General features: G+C 45.1%; 1 protein-coding gene across 2 annotated transcripts in view; it reads left to right on the forward strand.

Annotated features, from left to right (window-relative positions):
- The window catches only part of PEX7 (peroxisomal biogenesis factor 7), a 697,365-nt gene that overhangs the window by 296,398 nt on the left and 375,972 nt on the right, over positions 1 to 24,995 (forward strand). For both annotated transcript variants that reach the window (XM_063917410.1, XM_063917409.1), the window contains exon 6: positions 13,108 to 13,214. In XM_063917410.1, the coding sequence (XP_063773480.1) occupies positions 13,108 to 13,214 (107 nt within the window). The remainder of the gene's footprint in view (positions 1 to 13,107; positions 13,215 to 24,995) is intronic.

The raw sequence follows: 24,995 nt of genomic DNA on the forward strand, positions 1-24,995 counted from the left end.
GTACAGCTTCTACGGACTACCGCCTCTGCGGTTTTTCAACACAGGACTACCTGTGTAGGACGGCAAGAGGGCGGTTCGGTCAATTGCCATTCACTCTCTGCTGGAGTCAGCAGTTTTGATTCCGGTCCCTGTACACCAACAAGGTCACGGTTATTATTCCAGTCTGTTGTGGTACCAAAGCCGGATGGCTTGGTCAGGCCAGTATTGCATACTTACTACAGATTCAAGATGGAATCTCTGCGGACAGTACTTGCAGGTTTAGAGCCACAGGAATTCATGATTGCGCTGGATCTCGACGATGCGTACTTACACATTCCGATTTGGCCACCTCATCAGAGGTTCTTGCGTTTGCAATACGGCAGATCCATTATCAGTTTCAGGCTCTACCGTTTGCCCTCTCGTCAGCGCTTAGGGTATTCACCAAAGTGATGTATGTTTTGATGGCTCATCTCATATTCCTCTAAGTGATAATAGTTCCGTACTTAGTCGATTTGCTCATCAAAGCTCCGTCTCAACCAAATGCGCCTTCAACATGCGTTGCTAAGGTACAATGTGCTGGTTCAGCGCGGTTGGTTTGTCATCTTCAAGAACTCACATCGGATTCCGTCTCAACGACTTCATTTCCTAGGAATGATTCTCGATACGGTAGATCGAGGAATTTGTCTACCAGAACAGAAAGTACAGACTATTCGTCATCTGGTACGATTAGTGCTCAAGCCTCGGTAGGTTTGTGCATTCGCCTGTTAGGCACAATAGTGGCGGCTTTCAAAGCGCTTCTGTTCGGAAGATTTCACTCACTTCCTTTTCAACTGCATGGGCTCGCACAGTGGTCGGCCTCGCATCTGCAGATTCACTAGAGAGCGAGGTTGTCTCCACGGGCCAGAGTTTCTGTACTCTGGTGGCTCCAAGTACACAATCTAACCGCAGGAAATCGGTTAGGCGTCTGGAATTGGATAGTTCTAATCACAGACGCGAGTCTCAGAGGTTGGGGAGCTGTAGTTCAAAATTGTCAGCTCCAGGGTCTCTGGGAGGATCACGACAGATTGCTGTCTATAAATGTCCTAGAACTCCGACCAATTTACAATGTGCTACGACAAGTAGTGCACTTGCTTCGGTCTCAGACTGTCCAAGTGCAGTCAGACAACGCATGGCGGTTGCGTACATCAATAAACAAAGGGGAAAGAGAAGCCGCATGGCAATGCGGGAAGTAGCTCGAATCCTCAATTGGACCGAACATCACCAAGTGATATTGGCGGTAGTGTTCATTACGAGAATGGACAACTGGGAGGCGGATGATCTCAGCCATCGGGATTTTCATCCAGGAGAATGGGCATTAAATCCAGAAGTGTTTCACATGTTGGTCCACAGGTGGAGTTACCCTCAAGTGGACCTGATGACATCTCGCCACAATCACCAAAAGCCAGTATGTGTCCAGAACGCGAGATCCAAAGGCAGTGGCAGTGGATGCTCTCACGATTGCGTGGCCGTACAGCCTCGGGTATCTGTTTCCACCGTTTCCGCTGCCTTCTCTGTTGCTTACTCGCAGACTATCCTTGGCTGCTTCCGCTACGTCCAGACCTGTTACGACAGGGTCCATTCCTTTACCCCGATTTAGCGCGGATGCGTTTGAAGGGGTGGCTGTTGAGACCGCCCTCTTAAGAAGAGAGGGCATTCCACTATCGGTTATAACAACCATGTTACGTGCTAGAAATCCAGTTACGACAGGTCATTATTACAGGATTTGGCATGCCTATATAGGTTGGTGTGAAGCTCGGAAGTTTCCGACATCATCTTTCAAGTTATCCCGTCTTTTGTTATTTCTACAAACGGGGTTAGATGGAGGACTGCGTTTATCTACACTAAAGGTGCAGGTATCTGCTTTGTCAATTTACTTTCAAAGAATATTGGCTCTATTGCCGTCTCACACACCTTTTCTGCAAGGTGTTCTCAGAGTACAGCCTCCATTCATTCCACCTACAGCGCCATGGGACTTGAATCTGGTTTTAGATTTTGTACAGCTTCATACTTTGAACCCTTACATCAAGTGGATGTTAAGTTTCTCACTTGGAAAACGATTTTTTCTCCTAGCCTTAGCTTCGGCAAGGCGTGTTTCAGATTTGGGTGCATTGGCATGCAAGCCATTGTTTGTAGGGTTTCATGATGACAGAGCGGAGCTTCGTACGAATCCCGCTTTCTGGCAAAAGGTAGTGTCATATGTTCACATCAATCAACCAATAGTAGTTCCTGTGTTAACAGGACAGTCTGGAACTTTGGATGTGGTACGCGCATTACGCGTTTATGTATCCCGAACGTCTACAGTTTGTAAGACGTATACGTTGTTTGTTCTCTATGATGCTGCCAAAATTGGGTTGGCCAGCTTCTAAGCAGACCTTATCCAGATGGATTATACTGACCATACGTCAGGCTTACCTTCATGCTAGATTACAGCCGCCTACATCAGTAACAGCTCATTCTACACGTTCTGTGGAAACTTCAGGGGCAGCTGGTCGTGGGGTTTCTACGACGCAGAATTGCCGTGCGGCTACATAGTCATCAGTGCACACGTTTGTGCGCTTTTACAAGTTTAATACGTTTGCGGCATCAGCATCTAGCTTTGGCCGCCTAGTGTTACAGGTGCCAAACAGCTCTCCCGCCCACGAGGGTAGCTTTGGTACGTCCCAAGAGTACTCCAGTGACCCCTAGTGGATGAAAAAGAAAATAGGATTTTGGTACTTACCAGGTAAATCCTTTTCTTTGAATCCATAGGGGGCACTGGACGCCCACCCAGAGCAGTTTTACCTGGTTGTGGTAAGTTCATGGGATCTTATGGTAACACATTCTCACCGATTTATCGGTTATGGTGTCAACTGGTTAGTTGTCAGTTACGTTATGTGTCAACTTTATTGTTGTCCGTTATGTTATAATATTATAGGTAATTCTCCATTGTTCATCCTCTCTATCCTGTTCGCCTCAGGAAAAAACATTGAGGTATTCTGGGAGTATGGAGGGGAGGAGAGTTACTGAAATTTGAATATTCAGTGCCCAGTCCTTGCTAACACCGTCCATATCCCAAGAGTACTCCAGTGCCCCCTATGGATTCAAAGAAAAGGGTTTACCTGGTAAGTACCAAAATCCTATTATTGCAGCACAACCAGGAGCCCTTGACAGGTCGCTGACTACCAGGGAGAGTCCCTACCACAGAACAGGGAGTAAAAGGAGCTAACATAGGAACAGGCCAGAACACACGGCCTATCCTGTGTTTTACACCATGCAGGACTGACGTAATTTATCCGGAGAATACTGTAAGGGTCCGTTTTTAGGTAGGGCGTTGATATAACTCCCTTGGCGCCATCTCCTCTATTTCGTTTCATATATATATATATATATATATATATATATATATATACATACATACATATAGTGTTCACTCTAGGTGTCTTTCACAGGGCGCTGCACCCTGCCCCTTTTTTAGACACCTGAATGCGCCCTGCCCGTTTCTGTGCGCCCTGCCGCCCCGCACTTTGCTGCCCGCCTGACCCCGCCACGCCGCCGTAGCCAGCCGTGCGCCGCAGGACACATTGAACACACTGTAGTAATCACACGGAGCGTCTCCCTGCATGAGAGACCTCCGCGGCCCGCCCCGCCCGTCCTTAGCTGTCAGTCGCCGCAGCTCTCCTCCTCTGCGAGCAGACTATAGGTCTGCTCGTGATCTGGTTTGACAGGAGGGCTGGGTTTGCCTCTCCCGCCGATGCAAACCCATCCCTCCTGTTTGGATGAATGTTTAAAAGGAGACGCCAGGGAGGATCAACAGGACGCCATTTTTAATACCGCTCCGCAAGTGTGACGGGGTGAATCAGCGCTACCCCTCTGTGTCCTGGGCTATATTTAACATGTAAGTACTGCAGTTGTAAACTTGTCTGAGCTTGAAGTGCTGGAGTACCAGTGTTGTATACCTGTTGCCAGACCTCATCCTGTCTCTGACCCGCTATTGCCTGTGCCAGGGTGGAGAGATCAGTTCTGCCCTGGATCCAGCACTGGCCTCTGCTCTAATTTATTACATGCCTGGTTTGAACTGCTATTGTCTGTCCTCTTTGTTGGACACCTGTTAAACCTGGCTATCCTTTTGCGAGCCTTTAATACTGTTGGATACGTGGGACGTGTCGTGGACTCACTGTATTCAGCCCCCTACTGTCTGGTGCCCCCAGCATGGCTTAACATTTATTATTATTTATATATTGTCTATTTGTGCTGCCATCACACTGTCACACTCTGCTTATGTAAATCCCACCCCCACAGAAACCTAACATGTTCTTCCATTCTGCTGCTTTGTGACTGCCATGAAGTTGGACGTTTATTCTCCATGAGCTGAGAACGTTCTGTGATAACAAGTGATCTCTCCGCTAGTGCTTGGTCTGCTCAGTTGACATCTGCACAGATTCCTCCAGAGCAGTACATGATAGTTTACTTATTAAAGTCAGTGATATGGGATGGGAATGACATTCACGTAAATATGGCAGCATGCAGCGATAAAAATGTGAATGATTTTCTGTGGAAGAAAAAGTTTTTTTTAAAATGCAGCAAAATGAGAATCCTGTTTGTCATTATATAGTTATTTTGTTTTAATTCTATTTAAAGCTGGGGTAGGACAACTAAATGTAAATTCAGGAGCAGGTCAAATTTATGGGTCCGAGGGATCTTGTAATGAGCCAGGTAACTAGGCTTGCCCTCTAGTAATAATGGCTGCCTGAAGTGTGGTGCCACGTCTTATGGGGAAATGTCAGCCCACATCATGCAGAGTTTCCATACCATGTTGGTGTTAGTGGGTACAGTTATAATGCCCTCCTCATCCCTTTGCACCCTTGGTTGTTTGGATTTTGTCCACTCCTGACTTACAGGTCTTGTGTTGTCTGTTAGGTGTCTACAACAGTGGTTTCCAAACTTTTTTGAATCACGGCGCCCTAGAATATCAGAATTTTTTTCACGGCACCCCTAGGCCAAAAATTTCTTATTGAGAAATTTAGAAATAAATATTACATTAAGTAGATCACGTTTATATGTCATCCTTAGGGTCGGTTGTGTGGTGAGGGACAAGATTTGCTTTTGTTTGGCCACATATTTTATGACTGGCAGCCACCAGCACTGGTTTTGCCTATTATATTGTAGATTCGGGTTATTTATCTATCTATTATCTGATGTTACCTCCGAATCTACAATAAGAAGAAGAAGGAAATCGTAGTGATATATCTACGCTTTTTCCTCATCACTACAAACTGATTGTTCAAATTGTGCGACAAATGTAAATGTATCAACTCTGTATACTTATGAACATTTGTGTCGGGTTTATATGTTGTTTTAATAAATTTTTATGTTAGTATTTGTTATCTGACGTAATTTATCCGGAGAGTACTGTAAGGGTCCGTTTTTAGGTAGGGCGTTGATATAACTCCCTTGGCGCCATCTCCTCTATTTCGTTTCATATTTTCACACATTTAGTTCCTCCTAACAGGGAACTTAGAGGATACAGGCAGCCATATAATTAATTAATTTTAGTGTTTTATTTGAAATAGCGCAGTGGGAGAGTAATTCTTGTCATATATATATATATATATATATATATATATAGCTCCATGTAAGAAACGGCAATTTGGCAAAGAGCAAACTGTATTGCGGTCGAGTACTTTCGGGGACAGCACCCCGTCCTCAGGACCTTACAGAAGCAGAGACAAAAAAAACGCTGCACCAGGGCATGCTGCTATATACAAGTGAGTGCCGGCTGAATATGGTTTTATATACACTGCTCAAAAAAATAAAGGGAACACTAAAATAACACATCCTAGATCTGAATGAATGAAATATTCTTATGAAATACTTTGTTCTTTACATAGTTGAATGTGCGGACAACAAAATCACACAAAAATTATCAATGGAAATCAAATTTATTAACCCATGGAGGTCTGGATTTGGAGTCACACTCAAAATTAAAGTGGAAAACCACACTACAGGCTGATCCAACTTTGATGTAATGTCCTTAAAACAAGTCAAAATGAGGCTCAGTAGTGTGTGTGGCCTCCACGTGCCTGTATGACTTCCCTACAACTCCTGGGCATGCTCCTGATGAGGTGGCGGATGGTCTCCTGAGGGATCTCCTCCCAGACCTGGACTAAAGCATCCGCCAACTACTGGACAGTCTGTGGTGCAATGTGGCGTTGGTGGATGGAGCGAGACATGATGTCCCAGATGTGCTCAATTAGATTCAGGTCTGGGAAACGGGCGGGCCAGTCCATAGCATCAATGCCTTTGTCTTGCAGGAACTGCTGACACACTCCAGCCACATGAGGTCTAGCATTGTCTTGCATTAGGAGGAACCCAGGGCCAACCGCACCAGCATATGGTCTCACAAGGGGTCTGAGGATCTCATCTCGGTACCTAAAGGCAGTCAGGCTACCTCTGGCAAGCACATGGAGGGCTGTGCGGCCCCCCAAAGAAATGCAACCCCACACCATTACTGACCCACTGCCAAACCGGTCATGCTGGAGGATGTTGCAGACAGCAGAACATTCTCCTTGGCGTCTCCAGACTCTGTCACGTCTGTCACATGTGCTCAGTGAGAACCTACTTTCATCTGTGAAGAGCACAGGGCGCCAGTGGCGAATTTGCCAATCTTGGTGTTCTCTGGCAAATGCCAAACGTCCTGCACGGTGTTGGGCTGTAAGCACAACCCTACCTGTGGACGTCGGGCCCTCATACCACCCTCATTGAGTCTGTTTCTGATCGTTGAATAGACACATGCACATTTGTGGCTTGCTGGAGGTCATTTTGCAGGGCTCTGGCAGTGCTCCTCCTATTCCTCCTTGCACAAAGGCGGAGGCAGCGGTCCTGCTGCTGGGTTGTTGCCCTCCTACGGCCTCCTCCACATCTCCTGATATACTGGCCTGTCTCCTGATAGCGCCTCCATGCTCTGGACACTACGCTGACAGACACAGCAAACCTTCTTGCCACAGCTCGCATTGATGTGCCATCCGGGATGAGCTGCACTACCTGAGCCACTTGTGTGGGTTGTAGGGAGGTCATACAGGCACGTGGAGGCCACACACACTACTGAGCCTCATTTTTACTTGTTTTAAGGACAATAGATCAAAGTTGGATCAGCCTATGGTGTGTTTTTCCACTTTCATTTTGAGTGTGACTCCAAATCCAGACCCCCATGGGTCAATAAATTTGATTTCCATTGATAATTTTTGTGTGATTTTGTTGTCAGCACATTCAACTATGTAAAGAACAAAGTAATAAGAATATTGCATTCATTCAGATCTAGGATGTGTTATTTTAGTGTTCCCTTTATTTTTTTGAGCAGTATATATATATATATATATATACTGTATACACACACACACACACACACACGCACACACTGGATATTTCACTTATGCTGATGAAAACAAGTCTAAATATGAGCATACAGTTATTCCAATTTACAAATAGACAAAAACTACACTTTTAATGTAAAAACTTTGTATCGGTCATATTAAATAACCACATGATGCAATCACCTTCGCAGTGTCACCAGAACATTTCTCTTGAGATACAGAACAGAATAAGTCCAAACAGTACATAGTTTGCATACTGTGTACTCAAATCACTTCTATCCCAATAGTACCCAAAGTGTATATTAAATCTTTTAAAGAGTCGTTATTACTTTTAGTTACAAATTCAATGTAAATACAGTAAATATTATTGGTGCATTTAAAAGTTACAACCTTAATCATGATATATCTTAATATAATGTGTGACCTGTATTAAACATGTAAATAAGTTGTATTTGCTTGCGACCGAATCGCACACAAACAGTGATTTGTGACCTGCATTAAGAAATGCCTTTATCCAATTTATCTGACTCTGACACCCTATACAAACACATAATTTTACATCAGCTTACAACTCAATGCTACCTTGTATATCACTGTTTTTATGTATGCTATTCTCCCAGTATAATACAATAAGAGCTATAAATCGCTGTAATTCATTCACAAGCAGTTAACTGGCAATTTTACATGATCCACTTTTTTAATACACATTTGTGGAGAACAGATGTATTTTCCAATATTATATTATTTTCTTTACATTCAGTATTAAGAGCAGTTATATTAGTGTCTTATATGCACAGTCTATAGCTGCAGGTGAATTTCATTCTATTTTATAGCGTTCTGTGACAAATTGCGATTTCATCAAATTAAGAAGGCCTTCTAAATAAATTGCTTAGAAATCAGTTTTCTGTAGAGACCAGAAAAGACTGTTTTACAGAGAGACCTCAAGATAACATATACCCTGTTCTAATGCACACTTGGAATTTTTTTTGTCTTTGTTTTTTAATCCACCCAGTATCTTTAGCAATTAGATATTGAAGCGTTCTTCAGTTGTTTGACTATCCAATCTTTTTGAAAATACGATTCTTACATCTGAAGTTTTTGTCCTGCATTTACGGACATCTCTGTAGTTTATTTAATATTTACTCTTATATGCAATAGTGAAACCAGTGTGTTTGTGTTTTTTTGCTGATGATTTTGTTAGGAGTTCAAGGTTTGTTAAATCTCTTCTGCTGCTTTATAGAATTTGTAAAGTTTAATAGTGATTTTGATTGTAAAATAGACAACCTCCGCTAAATATATTACAAAAAATGCTATATAGACGTTGTAAATAAATATATCTAAATAAACTTATATATGTGGCCTTAGCATTGTGTTACATAGGCTGTTATTTTACTTATTGGATGTTATGAGGTGATAATGCAGCTCATTCTAAATAAACTACAAACCTTACTTGTAACAGAGAGCACTGAAATAATTCCACACAACTACAGATTTTAATAATAATGCTTTTACTTAAAGACAGCTCATTCATCTGTATATTGCCAATGCAGACTTACATAAAAAACGAAGATGGGTTATAACAGCAGTAGGGAATACTTCTAAAAGCAATTTGTGACAGCAGGTACAGAATAACAGGATAGCTGTTTGCCAACACTTTATACATACGTAACTGCACCCCCAACCCTCCTTCTGCGTTTTCTTCTCTCTTCTCCAACTGCTTCCCCCACCTGTCACAATCCTATTGCAGCGATTCTCCAGATATGCCAATCTGAGAATGCTGCCCTGTGACACCTTTACTGATTACCTCAGTGTGTGGTAAATCCACACAGTAAAGTGCCACCAGCAGGAGTACCAGTCACTGCGTCTGCCAGGTCAAGCGACTTTTAGGGACCATGCCAAGGGTGAGCTTCTGCTCTCCCCCCGCATACAAAGTTATTAATATGTAAAAATTTGGTAACCTGACCTCCTGAAGCTTTGGGTTGGAAAGCACAGACAGTCAGAACTAAAATTAAGAATTTTTAATCCAAGTATAAACTTCAAAGCTCATTGTTACAGAAAAAAGAAAGTTACAAGAATATAATAGTTGCAAAGTCAAATAGTCACACAAGTAAACACAATTTCAAATAAAATAAAAAAAATAGGAAAATAAACAAAACAAACCAATCCAGTCTCTTTGGATTCAATAGTTACGGGATGAGGTCTTCCCGTTGACTTACAGATCATGTTTTCCTTTGCTAGCCTCCTGCAAAATGAACCCTGAACAGCCTGTTTCTCTCCTATGTAAAACTCAGGCTTCATTCCTCCTTCAGCCCCCATCCCTCTAGATTCGTTTTAACTCTTCCAAGCAAGGAAGGTATTGAGTGTCAACTCATACTGGGCCTCCCAGCCATCTGTCAGGGGCGAATGGCCTTATCTTCTAATAACCTTAAAAGCTCTGGCCATGGTTCTTGTGTAAATAAATGGTCTGTTCTGAGAGATACAGGCCAGGAAGGGCTTAACACCTTTCTGGCCATAGCTCTGGTTCTTCTCATCTTTTATGGCTTGCCTTTACAGCTGTAGTATGGGACCTGTGTGGATCCCAGGAAGGCCAGTCACACCCTGCTGGCCACAGTGTTTCTGGTTCCCTGAATCAAAGGGTTTCTGACACTTCTGTATTGTATACAAGCAGATCAATTAAGTCTCTACCATTTAACATGCAAAGACATTTGACTGGTATAATACAATGGTACATTGATACATCAATTGTAATAATACAAATTTCAATCATGCCCCAGATGCTCTGGCATCACATCCATTATTACATCACTCCGATATCCTGATATCACCTACATTGATATCACACTACTGTAAATGTCAAATTGCTTTCTAACAAATATTTAAAATGCCTGCTCTAATATATACTGTGGACGCCTGCGCATCTTATTACCATGTGCTATGAATGTGCGCTATACATCGCAAAACACTGCATCCCATAAGAGAAAACAATACACCCACACATTATCTGAGTTCCAAAGCTCATTGATGTATATATTTGTTATTAAAAGGATATGTATTCAATATATCACAATGTACAGTGTATGTATGTATATATATATATATATATATATAGTTACATGGTTACAATTTACACAATAAGCAGTTAATACAAACTAATTCAAATACATACATGGCCAGCGATACAATTACCATATTTTGCTCAAATAAAGTCTCCATTCCATATCACACTCTCTTTCTCTGTAAAATCATGCAGCCACTGGACAGACAGCATCTCCATCATCTGGGACAAAAAAGAACAGCCAGCTCTTGTGTCTGCAATCAGCTATATACTATGTAGTTTGGGGGAGTGCACAGACTAGTCTAGGGGAGGGAACTTTCTCATTCATGATGAGTCACTGATCAGTTCATATGCAAGCAAGGTCCAGCCTTGATGGTGTAATTACAGGAGATCGCCACTGGTCAGGCATGCTGTCTTCCAGGAAATCCATTGTTCTAATAAGAGTGACTTTAGCTTTCATACATTTAATCATATCTACTTGTTGCAATGAGCTACAACTTAATAACAGGCATCAAATTGATATACACATTAATCTGGTTGCTTTTATACCAAACACGACATGTCCATCTTGCTTCGTTCCAATGATACACTTACATGACGTTACTCCATTATACAATTTGAAACTTTATGATGTCTGGCGCTTGATATGTTCAAATTATGTGCTGTATGAAATGTGTGTCGAATCTATCTCTGTGGCATGTCTGTGTAAATGCGTATGTTACCATATATTGCTGCGCATATTTGCAAGCATAGCGACTCATAATGTGTGAAGTCTGTATGTTCTCTCTATGTAATATTTTTGACTTCGACACTACTTATTAACAGGCCTATTCCTACATGAAATAGCCTGGATCATGACACCGCCCACTTTCTCTGCTCATATTTATACCCTTAATTTTGTTTATAAATCCAATTAATTCATATTCATACGTATTAAGTGCTCATTGGCCATCTATGCCTTAGACATAATTTTTACAATTTCTGCTTAATTTTTCTTGTTCCCATGTGAAAATCTGACATGGTCGCCTGTTTGGCCTTCATTTCTGCTTATTGCAGTTATATGCTATCTCAGTTAGCTCATTTGTTTATGTGAAAACTCAGATCGGCTGTCGTCAGTCATTCTGTACGTTGGAAAATTATACTTTTTAAACCTATAAGCCTTACAGCTGAAACAACATGTATAACAATTTAACCTATGTATATATCTGCAGTTAATCAAACCTTCAGAGACAAAACACTAATCTCTACAGACTTTTTAATACATAATTTAACATGCTTTTAGCTAAAATGTGACACAAAATGGCTGCTGCTTCAGACACACACCTGTCTAGTTTAGAGAGGAAGGGAAGGCCTTATGCTCTCTAGGCATAGGGCCATTAAACAAGTGTGGCCTTCTGCAACTTGTACAGCCCTAGATTACATTGCAGAAAAGAAGGTAACATAAGCATGGATATATTTGAGAGTTGCTGGATAAATATGTATGTCCATATATTTCTGTTTTATCAGAGGCTGTATGTGTCCCTGTACACAAACTGTCACTACAAAATGGATAGTGGAGAGCACATGTGTAATTGTATGGTCCGCGGTTTCCAAACTTTGAGAAAGGAAGTTATGAAAAATGCTTTTTATGTTTTCCATTTGCTAGGTATACCATATTCAGTTAATAATCGCCAGTAAGGTGGAAGATGTTAACTTTTTCCAGTCCACAGCAATTTAAAAAGTAGCTGCTGATACAATATGGAGAATGCATTGTTTTATGGTGGCGGGAGCATTCAGCGGGAGGATATACCACTTGAGAAAGAGGGGGCTCTCTAACTATTATTAGGTAGGCAAGTATTGCTTACGTCCACCCAGAATGGAGACATTTTAGGGCAATGCCACAAGATGTGGCTAAAGGAGACATCTTCCGAACAACCTCTCCAAAAGCTGGGTGAGGTAGTGGTAGAAAATGTATGGTGAAGTGTGGTAGGTACCAAGTGCCATCTATATTGGAACTTTGTGTATTTTCTTTAATTTTAAAACAAATGGAGGTCGAGGCCAAATTTTTGTGAATTTTTTTTACAAATCCTTATTATCCTGGCCCTCTCCCAAGTGTTCTCCTAAGCCAGTTCATGAGGATCCAAAGGGTTCCTTGGATTTTAGGAAAAATTGGACTAGCTTCCAATTGAAAATGCCCCACAGTCTGTCCTTGTCCAGTCAGCTTTCTGTACACATCTTGACAGACCTGGTTTAAAATTTTCCAGGCTGTAAAACGTGGAGACCCAAGGAGGCAGAGTGAGAGAAGTATGGCATTACCGGGTCTACTTCTTGGCGAAGGCAGATTTTGGAGCCGGTACTATTATAAAAATGTAGCTCTCCTATAATGTTAGCAAGTATTAAACCAAACTAACTTTTCTTTTTTACTTGTGTGCAAGCGTGGGCTAAGCAGGCCACCACTGAGATTATTTCAACTACAGTTTTATTTTTGAAGGATATAGTATGTGTGCTGTGGTGAGGTTTCTTACATGTCTGCTAAAACTACTGATGTCGGTTAAGGATATGACTTGTGTGGATTCCCTCAATGTACTAAATCATTATAAAATCATAGGTCATCTGTATTACCCATATAGTTGTTTTTCTTCTATAAATGATTTTTACTTTGTCATGTGCACTTTGTCTCACCTTATTGTGTGCATCTGTTTTTAGGAGACCAGACGTTGAGGATATGGGATGTGAAAACTCCTGTATCTAAACTAGTCATCCCAGCTCATCAAGCAGAGATTTTAAGTTGTGATTGGTGCAAATACGACCAGGTAAATTGCATATGTGATTGCATCACAGGTCTTTTATAGAAATATTTTCTAACGTATGCTCTTTAGTAATAGTATGTAAGGATTGCTTACCGTCTAATGGTACAATGAAATGGAATTAAGGCTTTACCAAGTACATTCTTTATATCCAGTAGCTGTTGACCATTTGCCTCCCAGTATCAAAGCCTACATACTCTCCAGGATTATTGTACAGGTATACCACTGATAATCCAGCATCTTTGGTTCCAGCACTGTGCCGGATTATAAATGGTACATACAGCGGCATCCCTATGGCTAAGACTCCCACCACTCACCATAATTCTTAACCTCCCACAGCATGACTCCCTCCCACAGCCTGAGCCCACCGGCAGCCTAACTCCCCCCAGCTCCTGATGTGTCTGTATTAAAAGAGGTGCCAGATAATCAGTGTTGTACCTGTAGTAACTTTTATTTTGTATAACATATACTGTACATTTTGAGATTAATACTTCATTTAACCCAGGGATGGGAATCTCCGGCCCGCGGACCGTATAAGGCCCGCAAAGTCACTTGATCCAGCCTGCTACTCTGTGTGTGTCAGGGGAGGTGAGCGCATCGTACGCCTCTCCTGCCCCTTTGTGCTCAGTCCGGCGGGGTGTGTCACCTGTTAGGGTAGGGAGGAGAGCGCAGCTATGTCCGGCGGCGGTGTGTAGGATCTCAAACCAGCCGCCGATTTGTGAACCAATCAGAGCTTGCGGACTGGCAGCCAATCAGGAGCCGCGCTGCTGGTCTGCGAGCTCTGATGTGGGGTCATATGTGTGTCTGTAACTGTGGGCGTCATATGTGTGTCTGGCACTGTGGCGGCATATGTGTATCTGGCCCTGTGGCGGCATATGTGTATCTAGTACTGCACTACTGGGGGCATATATGTATCTGGCACTGCACTATAGGGGGCATATGTGTATCTGGCACTGTGGGGGCTTATGTGTCTGGCACTGTGGAGGCAATATCTGGCACTGTGGCGACATGTGTATCTGGCACTGCACTATTGGGGGCATATGTGTATCTGGCACTGTGGGGGCATGTGTGTGTCTGGCACTGTGGGGGCATATGTGTGTCTGGCACTGTGGGGGCATATGTGTGTCTGGCACTGTGGCGGCATATGTGTGTCTGGCACTGTGGCGGCATATGTGTATCCAGTACTGCACTACTGGGGGCATATGTGTATCTGGCACTGCACTATTGGGGGCATATGTGTATCTGACACTATTTGGGGGCATATGTGTATCTGACACTATTGGGGCATGTGTGTCTGGCACTGTGGCGGCATATGTGTATCTGGCACTGTGGCGGCATATGTGTATCTGGCACTGCACTATTGGGGGCATATGTGTATCTGGCACTGCACTACTAGGGGCATATGTGTATCTGGCACTGCACTATGTGGGGCATATGTGTATCTGGCACTGAACTATTGGGACATATGTGTATCTGACACTATTGGGGCATATGTGTATCTGGCACTGCACTGTTGGCATCATATGTGTACGATGCCTCCATTTCAATTGGCCATGCCCATTTTTTGTCACGGACACACAGTACCACTAATGGGCATAACTGTTGGCGGCATATCTTCAGGGGCATAACTACTGGGGGCAGGCTAGTTTTTAAGTTGATAATTTTTGTATGGCCCCTGAAGGATTTTATAAATATCCAAATGGCCCTTGGTAGAAAAAAGGTTCTCCATCCCTGATTTAACCTTTCATGGGTTTTTTTTTTTGTTTTTTTCTGTTACATGTTACGGGGAACAATTAGGCAACATAGAAAGTAAAGAGGGAAGCCAGTGAACATCATGAGCAGGAATCCAGTGAACATCATTATCCTCTGAGCAACAATGTTAAATAGCTTGTGTAGTATCATGTATTTTATTCATATAATGTACACATTTGCTGTCATCCCAAGTACAGAATGCTAGGGGTCATTTACCATAAAATAGAGTGCTCATAATTGTAACAATGGTGATTCACACTATTAGGTCAGGGACATTTTACTTTACTCAGACTCAATGATCAATATAAGAATGGATTTTTCTCTTGCGTCCTAGAGAATACTGGGGTCTATTTAGTACCATGGAGGTATAGACGGGTCCACTAGGAGCCTTGGGCACTTTAAGAAATCAATAGTGTGCGCTGGCTCCTCCCTCTCTATGCCAGTCACGCTTAGGGAAGCTCCTGAAGAGTTTTCTGCATTTATTTTCTGTTTGTTATTTTCAGACAGGGCTGGTTTGCACCAGCCTGTCTGCTTCATGGGACTTAGGGGGGGGGGGGGGGGGGAACGGGCCAACCTCCTATAGGGTTAATGGACCCGTTCCCGGCTGACAGGACACTGAGCTCCTGAGGGAACCATTTGCAAGCCCCACCACTGCGAGCGTACATTCTCGGAGCATGACGCCACCCCTAACAGAGCCAGAAGCTAGAAGAGTGGTGAGTACTATGCCGGCATCCCAGTTAGTAGGTCGCTATTATGGCGGCACAAGGGTAGGAGCGCAGCTCTGAGTGCAGGCTGCATCTCCAGGCTCAGATCAGCATTGCTGCACTGCTATGAGGGGCGAACTGAGCCATTTTTAAACAACTACCCACACTGGCACAGCGCTTACAGGGGCTCTGACCCACTGTTAAGCACCAAAATCACCTCAGCCAGTATAAAAATACCGGGAAGAACGCGCGCCATTGAGGGGGCGCGGCTTCACTATGAGCGAATCCAGCAGCTCACCAGCACAATTTTCCCTCTGCAGCTTACACAGACAGACTGGCAGGGAAGCGCAGCTCCTCCACAAGGACTCCAGCTTATCTCAGCGGTACCAGGGGGTCATAGCAAGGGGGAAGGGGAGCAATCTCAGAATACTAAGCCCCATTAAGGGTACTTAATTTGTGACCCAGCTAAGTTTGGCATTAGCTATCAGGGCGCGGTGTGGCTGGCTCCATCATACTCTGTGTCTCCCTAGGGGGTTATGTGTATGTCAACTGTGCTTTTAACCTTTCTCCTCTGTGGGTGTGTTCTTTCACATTTTACAATGTCAAAGAAGTGTGTCTAGTGTTTTTCTTCTTCGGGGGGATCACTACAGTGTACTCAGGATAGTACACATTCTCAGACTAGTGGATCCGAACCAGTATGGTTGGATTCATTGAAAGGAATGATCTCATATATTTCAAATAAATTGTCCCAAAATGAGAAAGAGACACAATACTTAAGACAGTCTGTGGATGACATGATGAATAGAGATTCAGTGCCCATACCAGCATCTCAGACCCCTACCATTAGTCCACAAAAGCTTACACTAGCCCAAATCCTGCAGGCTGACAATGATGGTGATGTATCTTACGCAAAGGAGGGTGAGGTGGACTCGGGAGGGGGCGATGCAGCTCTGTCACAAAGAATACAGGCCCTGATAGAAGCTATTACAGACGTCCTGCACATTCCTGACAAAGTGACAGAAGACAATGAGGAATCTTATTTTCTCTGACGTCCTAGTGGATGCTGGGAACTCCGTAAGGACCATGGGGAATAGCGGCTCCGCAGGAGACTGGGCACAACTAAGAAAGATTTAGGACTACCTGGTGTGCACTGGCTCCTCCCTCTATGCCCCTCCTCCAGACCTCAGTTAGAATTTTGTGCCCGGCCGAGCTGGATGCACACTAGGGGCTCACCTGAGCTCCTAGAAAAGAAAGTATATTTTAGGTTTTTTATTTTCAGTGAGATCTGCTGGCAACAGACTCACTGCTACGTGGGACTAAGGGGAGAGAAGCGAACCTACCTGCTTGCAGCTAGCTTTGGCTTCTAGGCTACTGGACACCATTAGCTCCAGAGGGATCGAACACAGGCCCAGCCTCGGTCGTCCGGTCCCGGAGCCGCGCCGCCGTCCCCCTTACAGAGCCAGAAGCAAGAAGACGTTCCTGGAAATCGGCGGCAGAAGACTTCGGTCTTCATCAAGGTAGCGCACAGCACTGCAGCTGTGCGCCATTGCTCCCCATGCACACCACATACTCCGGTCACTGATGGGTGCAGGGCGCTGGGGGGGGGGGGGGGGGGGGCGCCCTGGGCTGCAATATGAGTACCTTGCTGGCAAATACCACATAAAATAGTCATAAAGACTATATATGTGTAAAATACCCCTGCCAAATATACATTTAAAAAAGCGAGAGAAGTCTGCCGGAAAAGGGGCGGGGCTATCTCCCTCAGCACACTGGCACCATTTTCCCTCACAGCTCCGCTGGAAGGACGCAGTTTCCAGACTACATAGGGTAAAAAAGAGAGGGGGGCACTAAATTTAGGCGCATATAATATATATATAGCTGCTATAGGGAAAAAATCACTTGTGTAGTGTGTATCCCTGCATTATATAGCGCTCTGGTGTGTGCTGGCATACTCTCTCTCTGTCTCCCCAAAGGACTTGTGGGGTCCTGTCCTCGTTCTGAGCATTCCCTGTGTGTGTGCGGTGTGTCGGTACGGCTGTGTCGACATGTTTGATGAGGAAGAGGAGAGAAAAGTATACAGCGCTAATTGACACAATATATTCCAAATATTTAATAGTTAAAATAATTATATTCTTTAAAATGCAGAAAAGTTAAACAATTTTGTAGAACTTATAATCTGAAATATGTCTCAATACTGACTTCAGGTGGACTTAGATTTCTGTTAATACTGACACCAACATCACAGGGCACCCATCAAAGTATTAACAACCAGCATATATACAGTCATAAATATGGACCAGAAATGAAGTGGTTCATCCGATTGGATGTGATTACCAAGTCTGTGTTCCGTTTAAAAGTGGCTCCCTTGAAGTGCAAGTCCGTATGGCAACGGCAACAATTGTTTGAAAAAGCTGCCTGAAGCAGCGAAACATGTTAGGTTGAGACCTGTGTGGACATTTGCTGACCAGCACCATCATCACACCACCATCTACAGTCAGGACCTTGCCTTTTTCTGCCTCCGTGAACCAGGACTCCTACAGGCATTGCCATTGCCCATTACATTCATAGGAGGATCCACCCAATGGAACACGGAGTTCCGAGTGAACTGTGAACCAGGACCCCAACAATTGTTGCCGTTGCCATACGGACTTGCACTTCAAGGGAGCCACTTTTAAACGGAACACAGACTTGGTAATCACATCCAATCGGATGAACCACTTCATTTCTGGTCCATATTTATGACTGTATATATGCTGGTTGTTAATACTTTGATGGGTGCCCTGTGATGTTGGTGTCAGTATTAACAGAAATCTAAGTCCACCTGAAGTCAGTATTGAGAAGCAGGATGGCGATGGCAGAAGCCACAAGGATTCTCCGATGGGCGGAAAATCATGTGTTAGCACTGTCAGCAGTGTTCATTCCGGGAGTGGACAACTGGGAAGCAGACTTCCTCAGCAGGCACGACCTCCACCCGGGAGAGTGGGGACTTCATCCAGAAGTCTTCCAAATGATTGTACACCGTTGGGAAAGGCCACAGGTGGACATGATGGCGTCCCGCCTCAACAAAAAGCTAAAAAGATATTGCGCCAGGTCAAGGGACCCTCAGGCGATAGCTGTGGACGCTCTAGTGACACCGTGGGTGTACCAGTCGGTTTATGTGTTCCCTCCTCTGCCTCTCATACCCAAGGTACTGAGAATAATAAGAAGGAGAGGAGTAAGAACTATACTTGTGGTTCCGGATTGGCCAAGAAGAGCTTGGTACCCAGAACTTCAAGAAATGATCTCAGAGGACCCATGGCCTCTGCCGCTCAGACAGGACCTGCTGCAGCAGGGACCCTGTCTGTTCCAAGACTTACCGCGACTGCGTTTGACGGCATGGCGGTTGAACGCCGGATCCTGAAGGAAAAGGGCATTCCGAAGGAAGTCATCCCTACGCTGATTAAAGCTAGGAAGGAGGTGACCGCAAACCATTATCACCGCATATGGCGAAAATATGTTGCGTGGTGTGAGGCCAGAAGGGCCCCAACGGAGAAATTTCAGCTGGGTCGATTTCTGCACTTCCTACAGTCAGGGGTGACTATGGGCCTCAAATTAGGTTCCATTAAGGTCCAGATTTCGGCTCTGTCGATTTTCTTCCAAAAAGAACTGGCTTCACTGCCTGAAGTTCAGACGTTTGTTAAAGGAGTGCTGCATATTCAGCCCCCTTTTGTGCCTCCAGTGGCACCTTGGGATCTCAACGTGGTGTTGGATTTCCTTAAGTCACATTGGTTTGAGCCACTTAAAACCGTGGAACTGAAATATCTCACGTGGAAAGTGGTCATGCTGTTGGCCTTGGCTTCGGCCAGGCGTGTATCAGAATTGGCGGCTTTGTCATGTAAAAGCCCTTATCTGATTTTCCATATGGATAGGGCAGAATTGAGGACTCGTCCCCAATTTCTTCCTAAGGTGGTATCTGCTTTTCATTTGAACCAACCTATTGTGGTGCCTGCGGCTACTAAGGACTTGGAGGATTCCAAGTTGCTGGACGTACTCAGGGCCCTGAAAATCTATGTTTTCAGGACGGCTGGAGTCAGGAAAACTGACTCGCTATTTATCCTGTATGCGCCCAACAAGCTGGGTGCTCCTGCTTCAAAGCAGTGTATTGCTCGCTGGATCTGTAGTACGATTCAACTTGCACATTTTGCGGCTGGACTGCCGCATCCTAAATCTGTAAAAGCCCATTCCACGAGGAAAGTGGGCTCTTCTTGGGCGGCTGCCCGAGGGGTCTCGGCTTTACAACTTTGCCGAGCTGCTACTTGGTCGGGTTCAAACACGTTTGCTAAGTTCTACAAGTTTGGTACCCTGGCTGAGGAGGACCTTGCTTTTGCTCATTCGGTGCTGCAGAGTCATTAGTACCTTGGGTTATAGATTGGTCCCTTGGGAGCCATGGGCACTTTAAGAGTTTAATAGTGTTGGCTGGCTCCTCCCTCTATGCCCCTCCTACCAGACTCAGTTTATAAAATGTGCCCGGAGGAGCCAGTCACAGTTAGGGGAGCTCCTAGAGCTTTTCTAGTTTTTTTATTTTTTTAAGAGCATGGTAGGTACTGGGAGGCTGCTGGCAACAGCCTCCTTGCTTCGTGGGACTTAGGGGGGGAGTAGGATAACCCTTGAGGTTAATGGCCCCTATCTCCGCTGACAGGACACTGAGCTCCTGAGGGTGTCGATCGCAAGCCCCCGAGGCGACCGCTCGCTCCCGCAGCACTGCCGCCACCCCTAACAGCCAGAAGATGTGATGGTGAGTATGACGCCGACGCCCCGGTAAGCGGGGCGTCGGCAGTAATGGCTGCACAAGGGTGGGAGTGCAGCGCTGATGCTGCGCTCCAGAGGGCTCAGAGGTACTGTTGTGCGGCGCTGTGAGGGGCGACCTGGGCCAGCGCAATACCCTAACACTGGTCATCAGAGCTAATGGGCTAATCCCACTGTTAGCAAAAAAGAACACCTTAGGACAGTATAAAATAACAGGAGCGGGAAGACGCGCCATTACAGGGGGGCGGGGCTTCTCCTCAGAGCGGATCCAGCAGTCGCCAGATCCATTTTCTCGCTGCAGATCACACAAAGAGACGCTGACAGGGGCCGCTGCCCTCCACTTCATTCCAGTTATCCTCTGCGGTACCAGGGTGTTATAGAAGGGGGGAGGAGAGTGTTATTCACTGTTATTCATTGTTTAATCTATTAAGGTTACTCAGTCAGTGGCAGGCATTTATTTATAATAACTGCCTACTGGGGCGCTGTGTGTGCTGGCTCCTTATACTCTGTCTCTCTCTGAAGGTACTTGGGGGAAACTGTGTCTGACATTTTCCTGTGTGTGTGTGTATGTTATATATATCACACATTACCATGTCTAGGAATTCTGTGTCTTGAGCTGCAGAGTGTGTGTCCTCTCCAGAGGAGTCTATTCCATGTACTCAGGAATGCAATGTACTGTCTCAGCCTTCTGAATCCGAACCCCCATGGGTGGCTTCTCTTAAGGGAATGATATCCCAGATTTCATCTAGGATAGCTCATAATGAGACTGAAACACAGGTTTTGAAAAGATCTGTAGAGGTTTTGTCGTATTCTACTCCCGCTACCTCATCCAAAACCCCTGATATTTATCCTAAGAAACGTGCTCTTGCCCAAATAATGCAAGTCGACACGGATACCGACTCTGATACAGGAGACGGTGAGGGGGATATCCTGCGGGGTGAGGCATCCCTTGCTAAGGGGGTGCAACTCATGGTTGAGGCTATTAGGGACATTTTACACATTACTGATATGGTACCTGAGCAGGTAGAGGAGGCTTACTTTACGGACACTAAGAAATCCTCCCTTACATTCCCTGCATCTAAGGAATTAAATGCATTATTTGAAAAATCCTGGGAAAACACAGAGAAAAAATTCCAGATCCCTAAAAGGGTTCTCATTGCTTTTCCTTTCCCTGAGGAGGATAGGAAAAAGTGGGAAAACCCACCGGTAGTAGACGCCTCTGTTCCTAGACTTCTAAGAAAGTGGTTTGCCTATCCCTGGGTCCACCGCTTTAAAAGAGCCGGCTGACCGCAAGATTGAGAGTACTCTCAAATCTTTATACACAGCAAATGGCGTAGCTTGAAGACCCACTGTTGCTTGTGCATGGATTTCTAAGGCCATAGTAAAGTGGTCAGGCACTTTACTAGAGGAGTTAGGTTCTATGGATAGAAGTGACATTGAATTGTTTTAACGTTACATACAGGATTCTGCAGGTTTCATGGTGGAAGCCATGAAATACCTGGGACATCTGAATGCGAGAGCTTCTTCCATGGCTGTCTCAGCATGCAGAGGACTCTGGCTTCGCCGATGGTCTGCGGATGCGGAATCCAAGAAGAGTGTGGAGAACCTACCCTTCACAGGTCAGGCTCTGTTTGGGGAAGCATTAGATGCGTGGATCTCCACGGCAACTGCGGGTAAGTCAACTTTTCTTCCCTCTGCTTCACCACCGACTGGGAATTCATATCCTACGTCTGCAATGCAGTCCTTTGGGACCGCTAAAGTTAAAAAGTCCAAATCCCCCTCCACTTTCTTTAGAGGTGGTCTGGGGAAATCCCGAAAACCTACACCCACTGGTTCCCAGGAACAGAAACCTGGTTCTGCTTCCTCAAAATCCTCGGCATGAGGGAGGGCCTCCCAGCCTGGAAATCGGACAGGTGGGAGCAAGACTAAGAAATTTCAGTCATGTCTGGGCATCCTCATGCCTGGATCCCTGGGTACAGGATATTATTACCCAGGGGTACAGACTGGAGTTTCAAGAACTCCCACCTCACAGATTCTTCAAATCAGGCTTGCCAGCTTGCTAAGGTCAAATGTAATTGTTCCAGTTCCACCTCACCTACAACACAAAGGTTATTATTCAAACCTGTTTGTGGTACCGAAACCGGACGGTTCGATAAGACCGATATTAAACCTAAAGTCATTGAACCCCTACTTGAGGGAGTTCAAATTCAAGATGGAGTCTCTGAGAGCGGTGATCTCAGGTCTGGAGGAAGGGGAATTCTTGGTATCTTTGGATATCAAGGATGCGTACCTTCATATTCCGATTTGGCCGCTTCACCAGGCTTTATCTCAGATTTGCGCTGCTGGACTGTCACTATCAGTTCCAGGCGCTGCCGTTTCGCCTCTCCACGACACCAAGAGTGTTCACCAAGGTAATGGTGGAGATTATGCTACTCCTTCGTAAGTAGGGTGTGAACATAATTCCTTACCTGGACGATCTGCTGATAAAAGCATCTTCCAGGGAGAAACTCAACTACTCCAGGATCATGGTTGGATCCTGAATCTTCCAAAGTCGCATCTGGAGCCGACAAGTAGACTGTCCTTCCTGGGGATAATCCTTGACACAGAAGTACAGAGGGTGTTTCTGCCGGAGGAGAAAGCGTTGGTGATACAAACAATGGCCCGGGATGTCCTGAAGCCAGCCCGGGTATCGGTTCATCAGTGCATTCGCCTTCTGGGGAAGATGGTTGCCTCCTACAAGGCTCTACAGTACGGAAGAGTTTATGCACGGTCTTTCCAACTGGATCTCCTGGACAAATGGTCGGGATCTCATCTTCACATGCACCAGATGACGTCTGTCACCGAAAGCCAGAATATCACTCTTCTGGTGGCTGCAAACTTCTCACCTACTAGAGAGCCGCATGTTTGGGATTCAGAATTGGATCCTCCTAACCACGGATACACGTCTCAGAGTTTGGGGAGCAGTCACCCAGGGGGAAAACTTCCAAGGAAGGTGGTCAAGTCTGGAATCCATCCTTCTGATAAACATTCTGGAACTAAGGGCTGTGTGCAACGGTCTTCTACAAGCGGCACATCTTCTAAAAGATCAGGCCATTCAGGTTGAGTCAGACAATGTTCGCAGAGGTGACAAGTCTTTGGGGCGTACCTCAAATAGACATGATGGCCTCCTGTCTCAACAAGAAGCTTCGGAGGTACAGTATTGTTCCAGGTCGAGGGATCCACAGGCAGTGGTGGTGGACGCCCTGGTAACTCCGTTGGTGTTCAAGTCAGTTCCCTCCACTTCCACTCATTTCTAGGATTCTCAAAGTAATCAAAAGAACAAGAGTTCAGGCGATCCTCATTGCTCCGGACTGGCCAAGAAGGGCTTGGTACGCGGATCTTCTGGAGTTACTGCCGGACGATCCAAGGCCTCTTTCTCTTCGAGAGGACCTTCTGCAACAGGGGCCGTTCGCTTATCAAGACTTATCACGGCTACGTTTGACGGCATGAAGGTTGAACGCCAGATCTTAGCTCGGAAGGGCATTCCGAACAAAGTTATTCCTACATAGATACAAGCTAGAAAAAGACTAACGTCAAAACATTACCATCGGATTTGGAAAAAGTTTCCTACGGTGGAGTTTCAACTTGGACGGTTTCTCCTCTTCCTGCAAGCAGGTGTGGATGTGGTCCTGCGCCTGGGCTCCATAAAAGTCCAGATTTCGGCCTTGTCCATTTTCTTCCAGAAACAATTGGCTGCCCTCCCTGAAGTTCAGTCTTTCTTGAAAGGGGTTCTGCACATCCAACCTCCGTTTGTGCCTCGTACGTGGTACTGCACATCCAACCTCCGTTTGGGACCTTAACGTGGTACTGCAGTTTCTGCAATGGGATTGGTTCGAGCCTTTGCAGGAGGTTGAAGTCAAGTTTCTTACTTGGAAGACTGTCACACTGTTGGCATTGGCATCTGCTAGACGTGTGTCGGAATTGGGGGCATTGTCCTACAAGAGCCCCTACTTGATTTTTCATTAAGATAGAGCTGAGCTCAGGACGCGTCAGCAATTTCTTCTGAAGGTTGTGTCGGCTTTTTATATCAACCAACCTATTGTGGTACCAGTGGCTACTGACTCCTCAATTACTTCAAAGTCCTTGGATGTTGTGGGGGGTTTGAAGATTTACGTGAAGAGAACTTCTCTTCACCGAAAGTCTGACGCTCTATTTGTCCTTTATGATCCCAACAAGGTTGGGTGGCCGGCTTCTAAGCAGATGATTTCTCACTATATCAGGTTTACTATCCAGCATGCTTATTCTACGGCAGGATTGCCGTGTCCATAATCCATTAAGGTCCACTCTACTCGTAAAGTGGGTTCTTCCTGGACGGCTACCCGGGGTGTCTCGGCTTTACAACTTTGCCGAGCAGCAACTTGGTCAGGGTCGAACACGTTTGCTAAGTTCTACAAGTTCAATACTTTGGCCTCTGAGGATCTAAAGTTTGGTCAGTCAATTCTGCATGAGCCTCCGTGCTCTCCCTCCCGTACTGGGAGCTTTGGTACATCCCCATGGTACTAATGTG

This window comes from Pseudophryne corroboree, chromosome 4 (assembly GCF_028390025.1).
Source record: "Pseudophryne corroboree isolate aPseCor3 chromosome 4, aPseCor3.hap2, whole genome shotgun sequence".
Taxonomy (NCBI): domain Eukaryota; kingdom Metazoa; phylum Chordata; class Amphibia; order Anura; family Myobatrachidae; genus Pseudophryne; species Pseudophryne corroboree.